The sequence below is a fragment of the Phocoena sinus genome, chromosome 15 (assembly GCF_008692025.1).
Source record: "Phocoena sinus isolate mPhoSin1 chromosome 15, mPhoSin1.pri, whole genome shotgun sequence".
Taxonomy (NCBI): Eukaryota; Metazoa; Chordata; class Mammalia; order Artiodactyla; family Phocoenidae; genus Phocoena; species Phocoena sinus.
The window spans coordinates 88,263,238-88,278,193 of record NC_045777.1 but is presented as its reverse complement, the minus strand read 5'-3'; the positions used below and the strand labels follow the sequence as shown (position 1 = coordinate 88,278,193).

General features: G+C 53.0%; 1 protein-coding gene across 4 annotated transcripts; it reads right to left on the bottom strand.

The window, feature by feature from the left end:
* Positions 1–3,124: 3,124 nt before the first annotated feature.
* On the bottom strand, positions 3,125–14,816 carry LOC116740861. 4 transcript variants are annotated; one of them, XR_004345973.1, is made up of 4 exons: positions 12,473–14,812; positions 11,591–11,678; positions 10,426–10,559; positions 3,125–9,625 (listed from the first exon to the last, which is right to left on the bottom strand). XR_004345973.1 is itself a non-coding variant. In XM_032606869.1 (4 exons), exons 1-4 carry the CDS (start codon positions 12,233–12,235, stop codon positions 9,306–9,308), a joined length of 786 nt encoding a protein of 261 aa, XP_032462760.1. In that variant the 5' UTR covers positions 12,236–14,816; the 3' UTR covers positions 8,608–9,305. The 4 variants fall into 4 exon arrangements, 2 of the variants coding, with proteins under 2 accessions (XP_032462760.1, XP_032462761.1); XR_004345972.1 differs by having other exon boundaries at positions 8,608–9,625; positions 11,984–14,811; XM_032606869.1 differs by having other exon boundaries at positions 8,608–9,625; positions 11,992–14,816.
* Between the last annotated feature and the right edge of the window lie 140 nt (positions 14,817–14,956).

Below are 14,956 nucleotides of genomic sequence, written 5' to 3'. Positions count from 1 at the left end.
GTCCGCCTGCCGATGCAGGGGACATGGGTTCGTGCCCCGGTCCGGGAAGATCCCACATGCCGCGGAGCGGCTGGGCCTGTGAGCCATGGCTGCTGGGCCTGGGCGTCTGGAGCCTGTGCTCCGCAACGGGAGAGGCCACAACAGTGAGAGGCCCGTGTACAGCAGAAAAAAAAAAAAAAAAACAACCACCCAAAACTCAAGATGTAGAACTTCCAATGTCGGGCATTAAAAAAAAATTTTTTTAATGGAAAATATATATATCTATCTGATGAGGGGTTCCTATCCTATCCCTAACCCTAAACCGTGCCCTAAACTCATACCCTAACCCTAACCCTCACCCTAAATCCTAACCCTAACCTGTACCCTGACCCTAACCCGTACCCTAACACGTACCCTAACCCTAACCTCGGTTTCCCCAGAGCACTCTTCCCCCCATGCACCGCCCACTTGCACCAGCCCCAGACTAGAAGCCACAGAATGCTCTTCATACAGCCCCACCCAGAATTTGTCTGCAGCTGCCGCTCAGTCCCTGATGCCTTCCAGCAGCACGGTTTTGCATTTTGTGCAGATTTTCCAGTTGTTTTCTGTGAGGGGTGAGTGTTCGTGATCTTGCAAAATCATCACAGGAAGGAGAACCAGCAATCACCCGTCCACTTTTAGAACTGCCTTGTGCACAAACGTCACATCCTTTGAGCCACACTTGGAAAAAGTATACATTTCATCTGTTTCAAAGGTCACGATGGCTTCACTACAACGGACTTCAGAAACAGATCACTATCTTAACAGAGGGCGCACTGCAGTGTAGGGAGAGGGGAACCCTTCGGAGCCCTGAGGTTTGCCAGAGGAGGGCTGGGGCTAGATGGTACAAGAGAAGGGAGGGAGAGAGAGGACCTCTCCCAAATGATTCCATTTTCACATTCCCGTTCCCACACAGCAACCTGCTCTTTTCCGCCAGCCATCTCCCTTCCTTCCTAAAGCAAACCTCCTTCTCTCCCCCCTACCCACCCCCATCATCCGAAGAGTCTCTCTCTCAGTAATCCCCTGACTTGTCCACCCCTCTCCATCTCCATGGCCACTCTCTGGCCCTGCTCCTGCCCTCAACTGAGCCGCTGCAGTCGCTTCCAATGGATTCGCCAGTCCCAGTTCCCCACCACACTCAGAGGATTCTCTGGTTGACAATCTGCCCACCTGACTCCCAGCCCCTCTACTCAGTTCCCAGCTCAAGAGTTCTTCCTGCTTCCTCCAGCCCCATGTACCACGTGAAATCACGCAGAGGTCCCTGAATTCCTGTACTCACAGGCTGCTCCAGACCTTACCCACCCTATTGTCTCTGCCTAAAGCCACTCAAATATCCTCATCCATCTGGACTTCTTTCAGCTCAAGACCCATCTCAATGTCCACTCCCCAGGCAGCCTGCCTGGCCCCCCCAGTTTGAGCTGGGGCCCTCCCTCTGCTCCTATACTGCCCTCGTCTTAGTCAGCTCTGGCTGCCATAACCAAACACCATACCTGGTGGTTACAAACAGTGGACACTCATTGCTCACAGTCTGGAGGCTGGAAGCCCAGACCAAACTGGTGGTGAGCCTTCCTGGTTCATGCCAGCTCCTTCCCACTCTGTCTTCACCTGGTGGAAGGAGCAAGGAAGCTCTTACAGGGACATAATTCCATTCTTGAGGGCTCTACCCTTATGACCCAGTCACCCCCAAGAGCCCCACTTCCTGACACTGTCACGTTGGGTGTTAGGATTTAACACGTGAATTGGGGGGACACAAACATGCAGACATAGTGACCCTTGACATACACTTATCACTGCTCCTTCCACTTTATCTAGGAATTGGTGGTTTCATGTCAGTCTCTTCCAAAAAGTAAGTTCCTTGAGGTAGGAGCCCAGTCATTCATTCTCTGGGCCCTGGGCATCAGGCTGAGGGGCCAGTGCGCATGGGGAGGCAGTAGAAAGCTGTAGTCACAAATCTGCGCTTTGGTGTCAGACAGACCTGGACTTAAATCCTGGCTCCATCCTCACTGTGACCCCGAGCAAGGTCACTGAGCCTATTTATCCACCTATGTAATGTCATCGTGAGGTCATGTAATACCTGGGTGACAGGTGTTCTCATGTGGTCAAAAGTTCACGTGTGTTGGCTGCTCACACCTGGGCGTGTTCATTTCCACACACCCAAATGGGCACACACGTCCATGCCAGACCCTAGGGGCCCACGGAACATGGTCATCAGAAAGAGAAGCTCTGGCCCTAAATGGCCACAGGCTCAGGAGCATAGCTCTGACCTTCAAGGGATGGAGAAACTGTGCTCTGGAGTTTGGGAGGAGAGACAAGATTTCTTCTGGCTAAAGGTGCTGGTGTGAACAGCTTAGTGTCACAACACGGCTGGGAGGTGCACTTTGTCTCTGCAGATGGAGAGGCGTGGGGTCTGGGGAGCCATCGGGAACTCAGTATGGCTAGGGAGGAGTATCCAAGTGTTGATCCAAAACTTTTGCCTAGAATTCCCCAGGATCCAAGAAAACTCTCGTGAACAAAATCTGGTCCATTCTCTCCAGCTTAGCACAAAGTGTGAGAGCGGCTCCAGCTAACACACAGCCATGCGAGAGGCAGTAATTGAGGGTCCGAGACGGAGGAATGTTTGGAATTCAGCGATCCCCTGTGCAGGGAGGAAGGGTGTCACTTGCTTAGGGAAGCAGCCAGGACTGAGAATGTCCAGGGCACCGAAGCACACTCTGGAAAACGCAGCCCTGCGGCCCCCTCCCCACTCCCATCCCCACGCCGTGCTTCTCGCGGGGGGCCCAGGACCTGCAGCAGCTGGTGTCTGACGAGTTTCTGAGCTGTGACCTTGACTCATTGCAGCTCTGCTCCTTGACTCATCACCCTGTGACCTGCTCAGAAATGACCTTCCTGGCACTGGATCAGCCCTCGGTCCCGGGGCTTCTCGCTGGAGTTCCCTTGGTGTCACCTAAACAGCCAAGACTGTCTTTGCCCATCTTTTCTTTATTTTTTGAGCAGAGTAGAGCTGATTTTAAAAAACATAAAACATGTCTGTTTTGGCCGAATGCAGTGATTTCTCCCAGATTGAGAAATAAATCTGTTTATTCAAAATAATACCACTACAATGAAAGAAGGGTTGAGGCAGATCTGAGCCATGACTGGTTCAAAGCTGTCAGTGAACACCTCCCAGGGTATCCCCAGGGCCAAGGGCCTCTGCGGCTGGAATGGGCTCACAGAACCAATGACCCAGATTTCAGAACAGACCAAAAGAGGCTGATTAACGGAGAGGCTTAGGAATAACTGCTCCCTCACTAGCTTAATGCGCCTCAAATTTGAGAGCCCGGTCTTCACTCACGTTGGGCCATATGAACTATTTTAATATGGCCCATCATGGGGTAGTCCGTGGGGTGTAGTCCGTGGGGTCCCAGGCTGGGTCAAGCATCCATGCCCATCATGGGAGATTTTAGGGCAAACTGTGCTGTGATCTTGGGTATTTAGGCCAGGTGATTTTCCAATGGTTAAGATGAGGCATATCCATTTGTTTCCTATTTTATATTCATGTTTTCAGTAACTCCAGGGAGATTCTAAGGTACAGGCAGGTCTGGGCCACTTGGAGGAGGCCGGGTCCCACGCTCCTGCCCCTAAGCGGCTGTTCTGTGACAGAGCTGGGCAGACGCACAGCCCAAGCAGGAGCCATGAGCAGGGGAAACTTGGGCCGCAGGTCACTGTGCCGAGCCAGAAGGGGATCTTGCTAGACACCGCCAACCACGCCAACCTTTATAGTCAAACCTGACCATGGCGGCGGGGGGGGGGGGGGGGGGGCATTAGCTAAAGGGTATAGGTTGCTCTTTGTGGTGACGGAAACCACGTGATGGTTGCTCTTATCCAAGAATAAACCAAGCCATTGAGGTGACCCTTTAAATGGGTGCATTGTGTGGTCTGTGAATTATAACTCAATAAAGCTGTTTAAAATAAGTAAACAAATAAAGGGATGAACAAAGATTAAATACAATGAAAATGCAAAAAGGAAGAATTAGCAGGCACCTAGTGTGTAATGTTGCAGATTGCTGTGGTCACTGGGACCACCTTGGGGGCCTGAGCAAGTGACCTCAGTTTACTCTCCTGTAAAAGATGTTATCAACTCTCCACCCCTGGGCCAGCCCCCAGCATGCAGATGTGTTGAAGGCTACAGTCTCTAGCACAGCCTGACATACAGAAAGCATTGAACCATCGCAATTTTCACGATCTGAGTGTTAATCAATTGCTCAGATTTTCTGAACCATCATGATAACAAGTTTCCGCAGAGGCCAGAAGACCCTTCCAGCTGCAGGGAGGGGCCCGAAGGAGAGTGGGAGTCCTGGGCACAGACGGCCCTGCACCTGCATCCCCAGGGTCCCGAGTGAGGGTCAGGTGGGGCAGCTAGCAGGGCTGGTGGATGCCCCCGCCGACACCCACCTGCCCACCACACTCAGAGGCCCCTCCCCCTGCTGCTCCCTCCAAGTGGAAAAAGTGAGATCAGGCCCTGGCTGGCTCTGGATGAGCTGAGGGAAGTGAGTCACCGTGCGATTTCCCAACCCTGAGCCCTGCAGCCAGGGGTCACGGGAGCCCTGACGTCAAGGTCAGTGTGAAAATGCCTGTGGACAGGGCTCAGGTCTCCTCAGCTGCGTCCAGCCCCTTGCTCCACACTCGTGAAAACTGAGGCCCACATGGGAAGGGTTGTCCGAGGCCATACAGGCGCCTCACGTGGGACACGACTGCAGCCCCTTGGTAAGGGCGCTTTTGTTTCTCGAGTGTCGCGCTAATAAAGTGAGGATATGCTCAGAGTAGGGCTTCATAAACAGAACGCATGTGCAATCCACACCCAGACCAAGACATAAAACGTTCCAAGTACCTTAGAAGGCTCCCAAATGCCTTAGTCACCAGTCCCCAAGAATGACTACTAGCCACGCTCCCGCCATCACGGGTGCATTCGCCTGTCTATACTGGTTGTGCTGTGGGCACCCTGCTTCCTCCACTGAGCTGGCATTTCTGAGATGCATTCACACCGGTTGTCCCCACGTTGTATGTGACTTCGTTCTGCTGTCGAGGGGCACCTGACACCTCTGGATTCGCTGGTCCCAAAGTCAGTGTGCGCTCGGCCTTGGGAGAGACATCCGAGTGGCTGCCCAGAGGCTCTAGGACCTTACGCGTGTACCCTCCCACCCACGGGATGGGAGGGCTCCTGGTGCCCCACACCCTTGCCGTGACTCGGCTCACGCTGGTGTTAAACCCTGGAGTTTTAATTCTCACCTCCCTGAGGTGCGTATGTACGTACGTGCTGAGCCTGCCAGTGGTTTGCTCCCTCTGTTCCGACACATGCATCGAAGCATCTGCCTTTCCCTTTGGCTGTGGCCTGCCCGTGTCTCTTGAGAGCTGCCTGGCATGTGTGGGAGACCCCTGTCCAACATGCCCCAGTCTCAGAACTGACAAGGAAGTGCGCCCTCTCTGGGTCCCGCCCATGCTGCAGGAGACACAGGTGTCCACTCTGAAACTTCTGTCGGGAGGAGGTAGGCTACCGGGTCTGCCCTCTCGTGGGAGCCCAGAGGCCCCTCAGATTTGCCACCATCATACACATTCCAACCCCACTGCTTGGCTCATAAATCCAAGGAAGGGGAAACAATCTTATGAGGACTGTGGCTCCACCCCATCCTCGCTCCCAGATGGGGTTCAGGGAACGCCATCCAAGTGAGCAGCCACGGGCTGGGCCCCAGCTCTGTGTCCTGGAATGTGTCAGTCCACCCTCAGCTGCAGACACTCAGGTGACAGCCCAGCTCCCTCATCTCCCAGGGGCAGGATGGCTCAGATCCACTGACAGGGGCACTGGGTGCACAGGGCAGGTCGTGCCTACTGAATCCTTGGGGGATGACCCTGGACCCTGCTCACTGCCTGTCGTTTACAGACTGACCAGTTGGAGGGCGGCTGTGTCATCGATGGGCAATGGCACAGCTCCAGCCCTGAGTCCTTCACCAGCCCTCCTGGTGACCCCAGGCCACTAGGGGCAGACTGCTGCCTGCTTCTACCGTCAGGACAGATGACTGGTCTTTACAGCTAGCTGACACGTTGGAGTGTTTCCCACACGCCACCCTGTGTTCTAGGTGTTTCTACGTGTGTTCGTTACTAATATCTCATAATAGGTCTACGAAATAGCTGCTGTTATCATATCCATTTCAGAGACGGAGACACCAAGGCACCGAGAGGTTGAGTGACTGCCAGGTTCTGAGCCCAGGCTCACAGGCACCACTGGGCTGCGGCAAGACACTTGGTGGGGCTGCTTCTCTTGCACCTGGAACCCTCCGTCAGGTCCCCCCATCACACACACCAGACCCAGAGACCCCAAGTAGAAGCAGCACAGCCCCCGGAGAATAGGTTGATTTCCTGGTACACCAGCCTTCAAGTACAATCTCTGCCAAGACATCCTGGGGTTAGAACATAATGGAGGTGACAACCGCCGTCTCATTTCAGAACCTGTGCGTCTCCAGTTCCCGGCAAACGACCGGCTGGCGCAGGCAAGACCCAAGACGTGCAGGCCCGGTGACATAAGACACTGTCCACCATGCTGTCAGCATGGCCCTGCCCTGGCCACTATCTGGGCCTGTGGGTGGAACTTCCTTCCCAGACAGAGCCCACTGTGGCCGGGGCACCCTGAGGGCTGGGCCTGCTTCTGGGCTGCAAGGACCTCCCTTCCACAGGGTGATGGGGTCCCCGCTGAGGACAGGAGGACAACGGAGGGGTCTGGAGGAGAACGACTGTCCTTCCTGGGAGGACTGCGTGGGGAAGGAGCGGGCGAGGAGAGTAGTGGAGCCTGTGGCCCAGCCTGGGGAACTGCCCTGAGAGCCCCACGGGCAGCCCAGCTGCCCTGGAAATCTGCCAGGCTCGGTCCAGCTTAGGGAGTCCAAAGGCCACTGGGCTCCTGAACTTGAGCTATAATCCCGGGGCTGGTAACCTAAGCAAAGGCCAAGCCACAGGACAGAAATGTCAGGAAGGGGTTAAAGGGCGGGGAGGGTCCCCCGTCTTCCACAAGCTCCTTCCCTGTATTTGCTGGAACCATTCCTCCCTCCCTCCTCTCCTCCCTCTCCCACATGACATACTTTCACACAAAGGCAGCCTCCTTTCCTAAACCTCCCTGCCTTCCAGGTTTTTCTGTGCATTTTTTTTGAGCTGTACTATTTTTCCTGTACATACTACTCTGTAAACTTACCCCCATGAAATTATACCTCAGAAATACTCCACTGCCACAAACACAACTCAACACAAAATGGTATTTCACCATATGATTGTATCGTAATGTATCTCCAGACTGGTAGGTACTTACATTGTTTCTGATGTTCTATATAGAAGTAAACATCTTTCTGCACGTAGCTTGGCTGGGGTCACTCATTATTTTGCGAGGATAGATTCCCAAAGTAGAACTGCTGGGCCAAAGAGCCTGTGTGTTTACTTCAAAGGCTGTGCGTGTGACCACCTCAAACCCACGGAGTATAAGTACAGTGTGAGGGTGTTTTCCCATCTGCTGTGAAAGTGTGTTGCTGACGAGATGGCTCCATAATCCCCACATTTTCCCTGCAAACCAGGATCCTGCTATGTCAAAATCATGCCAGGAAGCAACGGAGTGATAACCCTGCTTCACTCCGTCATTCTAACCGTCAGCACCACGCAGCCCTGCCAAGGATCCAGCGCGGGTTCCTGAGCCACGGACCCTCTGGAGTCAGAAGAGCTCAGTCCTGTCTGGACTCCCACAGCGGGCACGTGTGCCAGTTTAGTATCTGATAAAGGGTCTCTGTACTTGACACTCTTCGGTTAAAACACTGGGGTTCTTCCTGTCCACCTATCCTTCCAGATGAGCTTTGAATCACATTAGTAGGTGGTGGGCTGACCCCTGCAGGCCTATGAGCCATGTCCTTACCCAGCCTCAAGACCAGAGAGCCTGGAGTCAGCGGCAGAGACATCAGTGGCTTAATGGACAGGGACCTTATGCGGCTGAAGCAAGGTGGGGACTGTCTTCCCTCCTGGAGGGAGGGGGCATTACCAGTTACAGGGGGAATTGACGTCAGGCTGGCTCACCAGTTGAGTTACCAGGGAAACCAGTAGAGGAGCACGGCACTCCCTGTCCCTGTGATAAGCTACCATGGTGGAGGTGTTTAGCTCTAAGGATTAGAAGTCACTAGCTGGGGGGACCAGGGGCAAGCATGTAGGCATTTTACTGACTAGGCTCTAGGATGAAAAGGGAAAGTCAGTCATGTGAGTGGGTGTAGGTCAGGCAGGGACTGGACGACCAGGGGGCATCCACAGAACAAGAGAACCTCCGTCTTGGGCGGGGTGGGGGGTGGGGGTGGCAACCATACAGCAGGTTTAGAAAGATCCAGATATATTTTTGCTTTGACTTATCCTGAGTCCTTAAAACCCATTAGAATTAATCTGCTCTCCAGGGCACAGTTGTCTCTGCCTTGGTCACACCATTTTTTTTTTTTTTTTTTTTTTTTTTTTGTGCAGTATGCGGGCCTCTCACTGTTGTGGCCTCTCCCATCGAGGAGCACAGGCTCCAGACACGCAGGCTCAGCAGCCATGGCTCACCGGCCCAGCCGCTCCGCGGCATGTGGGATCTTCCCGGACTGGGGCACGAACCCGTGTCCCCTGCATCGGCAGGCGGACTCTCAACCACTGCACCACCAGGGAAGCCCTGTCACACCATTTTTATAACCTCAGTGACACTGAGCTTTCTCACATTAAGCCTCTGCCTTCCTGGATGACTTTGTTCCTAGCTTGTCCTATTGAGATCAGGTCTCAGCTTGTCTGTTACATTTTCAAATTACCACTGAATATCTATAGGAAACGTGTTCTTTCCACATATTTGTGTTCTCTGTTCTTTCCACATATTCTAACGCTTACCTCCCAGCCCCATCCCGGTGCCTCTGCTCAAGTCTGCACATGCAAGAGGTTCAGGGTAGGAAGGGCGCTCTTGCAGGTGCTGCCATACCCACACCTGCCCAAAGTCCTTCTGCCCTTGGCTCACCAGAAATATCCCTATGGTCTCAGTGATTACACACCCACGTTCCCAGCTTCCTGTGCTGTGGGCAACTTGTGTCTCCTTTACTTTGTTTGTTTGTTCTTTCCATATTTCTTAACTTCCCGAGTCTCAGTGAGAAGGAAGGGCGGGGAGCTGCACAGGTATCACCAGCCCGTGACCATCAGCCTGGCAGCCTCCTACAGGGGAGCCTTAAAAACAACCGGGACAGCGTCTCAGCGGTACTGGCTCACATAGCAGCAAACAAGCCTCAAGAAACAAAGGCCGCACAAAGCCCAAGGGCGGTCAGGGGAAGGTCCGATGCTGAGCCTGGACCATGAAGCCTGGCTCTCTTGCAGGCAGCCGGTGGCCGTGGGGCAGCACGCCTCCCCTTGTACACAGAACAGGCCATGCCAAGGGACCCTGGGCAGGTCCCTTCTCCCCTCTGGCCTGGGATGCGAGGTCCCAGGGCCCCTTGAGAGCTGGCTTTCCTCCTATGACCCCCGTGACCTGATCTGGGGGGTTGCTTGCACGTCCATCCCTTGGCCATGTGTGTTGAGGGATGGTTCCCCTTCTCCATGGAGCTGTTTCCTGAAGATGTGGACAACAAAGCAGACGGACCTTTGGTGAAATCTGCATCATGTCTTTTCCTAAAAGGACAGCTCCAAAGACATTTTAAAAATACATGCAGACAAAATTCAAGTTTTCCAAAATAGTAAATGTTACGAAATAACACTGCACATTTCCTCTTTCTAGATAAAACAGAAAAACACGTGGTTATTTTTAGCCCCTGGAGCTCCACTGGGAATGGGTGTAACATGTGCCCACGTGCACACAGAAAGGGCAATTTTTTTTTTTTTTTTTTTTTTTGGTGGTACGCAGGCCTCTCACTGTTGTGGCCTCTCCCGTTGCGGAGCACAGGCTCCGGATGCGCAGGCTCAGTGGCCATGGCTCACGGGCCCAGCCGCTCCGTGGCATGTGGGATCTTCCCAGACCGGGGCACGAACCCGCGTCCCCTGCATTGGCAGGCGGACTCTCAACCACTGCGCCACCAGGGAAGCCCCAGAAAGGGCCCTTTTTATCAGCTGCCCTGCAAGGATGGAGCCGTCGCAAAGGACGCAGGCAAGCGCAGCACTGCTCTGCCTGATGGGGATTCCCTCCAAGCGTGGATGCCCAGCAAATGGAGAAGGACGGGCTCCCTGTAACCCCTCCCTCCTCTTCTTACGGAGCGTGAACCCAGCTCAGGCCCTGAGGCTCCCAGATTCAACCTCCTCCTGGGTAAAACCAGGATGGCGAAGGTGAGGCTTAGGTTTACGATGAGGGTTTGATAAAATAATGTGTCCCAAATGCTTCACCCACTACCCAATACACCCAACAAATGGCCGCATTACCATCACTGCCACCATCAGTGTTCATCCTTCGATTTCGCCATTTATGCAGTAAATCGTCTCTCCAGGGACCAGCCGTCTGAACGACTTCATTTTCCTTGCAAACTGACCCCACATCTCCAGCTGCAAACAGGATGCTGGAAAGAAGGACATCCTTGAGGACTTCACGGAGTAAATATCAAAGATTCTGATATCAAGGGCTCCTAATGGCCAGAGCTGGAATGATTTGAGGGAACAGTAATCTTTACTTATTAATATAATGAGTGTGCCATTAATTAATAATGACAGTATTGGCTAATCTCCCATAGACCAAAAGATCTCAGTCCATACTCATATAAATATTCAAATAAATAAATGTGGCAGAAGAAAGTGTTTTCCTACAGAAAAAATGTTATTAACAAATGAGGAAGCGGCTTCCCTGGTGGCAAAGTGGTTAGGACTCCACGCTCCCAATGCAGGAGGCCCAGGTTCAATCCCTGGTCAGGGAACTAGATTCCATATGTATGCTGCAACTAAGAGCTCGCATGCCACAACTAAGGAGCTGGCAAGCCGCAACTAAGACCCTGCTCAACCAAATAAATAAACAAATATTTTTCTAAAAATATGAGGAAGGGGGCACTTCCCTGGCAGTCCAGTGGTTAAGACTCCAAGCTCCCAATGCAGGGGACATGGGTTCAATCCCTCGTCAAGGAACTAAGATCCTGCATGCCTCCAGGAACAGCCAAAAATAAATAAATAAAAAAGGAAGGAATGAGGGAAATAGAATATCACCATTAGGCAAACAACCCTGTAATAACTATTTCCAGAAATTGGGCAAAAATCTGAGGAGAAACAGGATGCTGGCATAGCCTCAAAGCAACTCCCCCACAATATGTATCAATTACCCTGGGGAGGTGGCAAGCAATGGTCGTTCTGGATTATTTTTAGATCAGAACTTCTCGTAAGCACTCTCCTTGCATCCCCTTCCCCACCTAGTTTTTTTTCTTTCGCGAGAATCTGCTTACGTATTAACTTCAGAGTAATTCTGATTTAATGCAAACTAAAATCCTTGGAACAACGACTTACATAAACCATAGGCTTGAAATGAGGGTAAAAGGCAAAACATAAAGTGAACACATACAGCTAACATTTCAACACATTTATTTTGCACGAATGCCCATAGTCTTACCCACTCCTCGCACTCACGCCCCCATGGCCCACGCAGGAAGGGTGCAGCTCCAGGACACCTTCCTCTTGGTGCACGAGGTCACGAGTTACTAAAAAACAGGAAGAAGTCGGAGAGGCTAAATCTACACAGTAACGTCTGAGCTGGAGGACCTTAGCTAAGGCAGGCTGGGAGAAGAGGGAGGTGAGGGCAGAGGCCAGGCACACACCCTCCCCAACCCCTCCTTGCAAGACCCCAGGAGAAGCCTGCCTGGCCCCAGCTCTCCCACAGGGCACCCAGGGCCGAGCCCCTGTAAGATGGGTCATCCTGGGTGGTCCCCTTGCTGACCAGGGAGGTCTCTACTCTTAGCAGTGATGACAACATACTAAATATAAATGTGAAATCGCTATTAAACACCTGTTTACTTGAAAGAGACAAATTCATCCGTGCACCTGCTCCAACCAAAGTGTGGCCTGATTGCAGACAATCTGCAGGGAGGACCTTCCTTCGCTCCTTGCTCCCTCGCCTCCAACTCTGCTTCTCATTCTTCCCCACGGGGCCCAGAACCAGGTTAAAGAGGCCCACTTTGCAGTCAGAAAAGGGAAAAAGGGACGGGATACGGAGAGGGGACACAGGAAGAGGGGAGGGGCGGAGGTGACGCGGAGCCATAGTCTGACGGACACGCGGCGCCGGCTCTTCCGGTCGCCTTCCGATGGCGTCACCGGCCGGCGCGGGCTAGAAGAGCAGAGTGCGTCGCCCCGATGCGCGCCGAGGGGAGAGCAGGCCTGAGCCGCGCGCGTGAAAGCCAGGGCCGGCTCCCTGCGGAGGCTCCTACATGGCGGCGGCCGCACACCACAAACGCCCCTGCGGAAAGCATGACTGACGACAGAGACGGGCGAGACACACCTGACACAGTAGACGAGACTGTTCAACCCGCCTGCCAACCACGGGCGTCCACTCCGCGCGTGCTCAGGGGCCGCCGCCAGACTGCGCCTGCGCGGGCCCGATGATCACACCGCGCCTGCGCAGCGCCGTCTTCGTCGCCACTGAGGCGCCTGCGAGTCCTTGTATGGTCCCGGCTGCTCCGGCCGAGGCCTTCTCGGACTGCCCAGTTCGAAGGCATGCGCTCTACTCGGGTTTCCAGCCGGCAGAAGGCCCACCCCTCAGCTCGTCTGACCATCATCTTGACCCTTACCTCCCGAATGTCCTCTACCACCTCTCCTCTCTCACCGAACCCTCACTTCCCCTGGCAGCGAAGGCGTGTGGTGATCCGGCGCTCAGCTCTGCGCCTGCGCGGGGCCCCTCGCAATTCCCAGCCGGCTTTAAGCTTCTAAGTGCGGGTTATCGCCCACACGGACACGAAATGTCGTTTTTCATCTTCAGCCTAAGGTTTTCTCTAACAGGGACGTCATGGGAATCACGATTTTCTAAGTGTATATTAATGGTCAGGGAGGGACGGTCATCACTTTAACATGTCCTAATGGCCTTGGTTCTGCTGTCCGTCTTAGCTTCGTTTGGGTTCTAAAGGCCCGCGGCCAACTAAGGTCCTCGCTTCCTTGTTAGATTTTTTTTGCTTTGCTTGGAGGTCGGGGGTGGGGGGGGGGGTTCCTTTCTCCGCGGGGACCTAGGCTGCCAGGACTCCGCCCCTTGTCCCGCCCAGGGCTCTGCAGGGAGTGCTGGGGGTCAAAGGGAGTGTGGGGTAAGGAGACCAGGGAAGAGTTGGGGGAAGGAGCCCCTGGGAAATAGGCTGAGACGCCTCAGAGACAGGAGTGGGTGGCCGCGGCCTGGACAGTTCGCTGAAGGTCTTCGCACGAGAAGGGATTCTGGGGGTCATTTCCACTTTGAGATGGGTGGTGTCACCCCCTCCACGTGAAGTTAACCTGCCCATTAATGGGGAGAGAGGGGCTGCCATAGCCAAACAAGCTCCATGCAGTCTGGGCTGAGGGGTGAGAGGGATGCCTCCTTTCCCCTTTGTGTGTGAGGTGGGCCAGGTGGGGTAACAGAGGCCTTTCCTGTTCATGCTTTGCCCACCTGGGAGGTGCCCCTTAGCTCCCAGACAGCCCACCCACTCACCTCTCCCCACACCCCTTGAGTTATGTTTCTTGAGATTTGGGGGCTGTAGCAGTGAGGTCCATGGGTATTGGGATGGGGGTGGGTGGAAGGTATGTCCTGTCCTAAACTCTCGTAGGCAAGAGTGATGTATTCTTGAAAGGTGGTGAAAACAAAGGTCAAGGAAGGAATGTCAGCTAAGCCTGCAGCCCAGCGTTTGAAATGAGCACGAGTGGCTGGGCCCAGGCAGAAATGTAGGCTGGGAGGAAGGCCTCCAGGAAGAAGAGGGGAGGACCTATCGCCCCCAGGGTGTGGAGGGGCGAGGGGACTTGGGCCTGGCAGGACAGATGGAGGGGTCAACCAAGGCATGGTCCCTATGGGCAAATTTGAATGTGGCCTGCATTACAGGTGAGGGCAGTGCTAGACCAATCCCAGAATGTTGCCTGAAATTTGTATTATAATTTGGTTTTAGATTGTATTTCTACTTGATCTGTCTCTCTCTTATAAATAAATGGAATACAGCATGGCAATTCTAGCTGTTTCAGTTCTGGTTAATGAAGATTTTAGTGCACTAAGATTTTGTTGGCTAATTAGAATTAATTATAATTTGGGGGTATTTTACCATGCCATCATGCAATTTTCACTGTTGCAAATGGAGAATGAAATCAAATACCCGTGACACTAAAGCGATCTGTTCATCTTCAGTAACTTGAACGGAGTTAAGTAGCCCAGTCAGTCGGGCTGTCTCCGCAGCTTCTTCCAGAACGACTAACTGAATTTTGGGAGAGAAAACCTTTCAGAGCTCAAGGGAAGAATGACAGGCAAATGGAACAGCTCCCGGAACTCTTCGGTACAGACTTTTCAAGCTCCGTGGGCAGTAACGCCCAGCCAGACGGCAGGGTCCTGAGCCCCGCAGGGTCGGTGCAGCTTTTGTCCTGGTTTATTTGAATTATTTATGCAGAAAACTCTCGTTCCCTGGCTGGGAAGACCTGTTTCCATGGACATCTCTTTTTAGACAACTCCCCTCTATTTTCTTTTCATCTGTTCTTGAGTAATTCCTGGGAATAACATGAAGAGGCATAAGTGACCTTCACCTGGACACAGGTCCAGCATTCCCTCTGATGCGCTTCCGTAAAATAAGGTGAGAGCAGAAACTGGTATATTTTTAGAGGAAATTTCTTTGAGAAATAGTTTCTATTTTATCTGTAATCCTCTGGCTAATGTTTAAAACCAGTATTCATAATGCTGCCTAAGAGCTTTAGAGTAAATGGATTTTAATAAAGAAAAGCTATTTTAGAGTGCTGTGCTGTAAGAGGGGCTCAGCAAAGAGGAGTGGAGAGG

What these genes read in the sequence shown, in the direction of transcription:
- LOC116740861 (XM_032606869.1), bottom strand. Translation starts at nt 12,235, where the DNA reads ATGGCTCCGCGTCACCTCCGCCCCTCCCCTCTTCCTGTGTCCCCTCTC. An exon ending in GATGAATTTGTCTCTTTCAA is followed by an intron (nt 11,679 to 11,991) that starts GTAAACAGGTGT and finishes CCTGTTTTTTAG; the next exon opens with TAACTCGTGACCTCGTGCAC. An exon ending in GGCGTGAGTGCGAGGAGTGG is followed by an intron (nt 10,560 to 11,590) that starts GTAAGACTATGG and finishes CCTTCTTTCCAG; the next exon opens with CATCCTGTTTGCAGCTGGAG.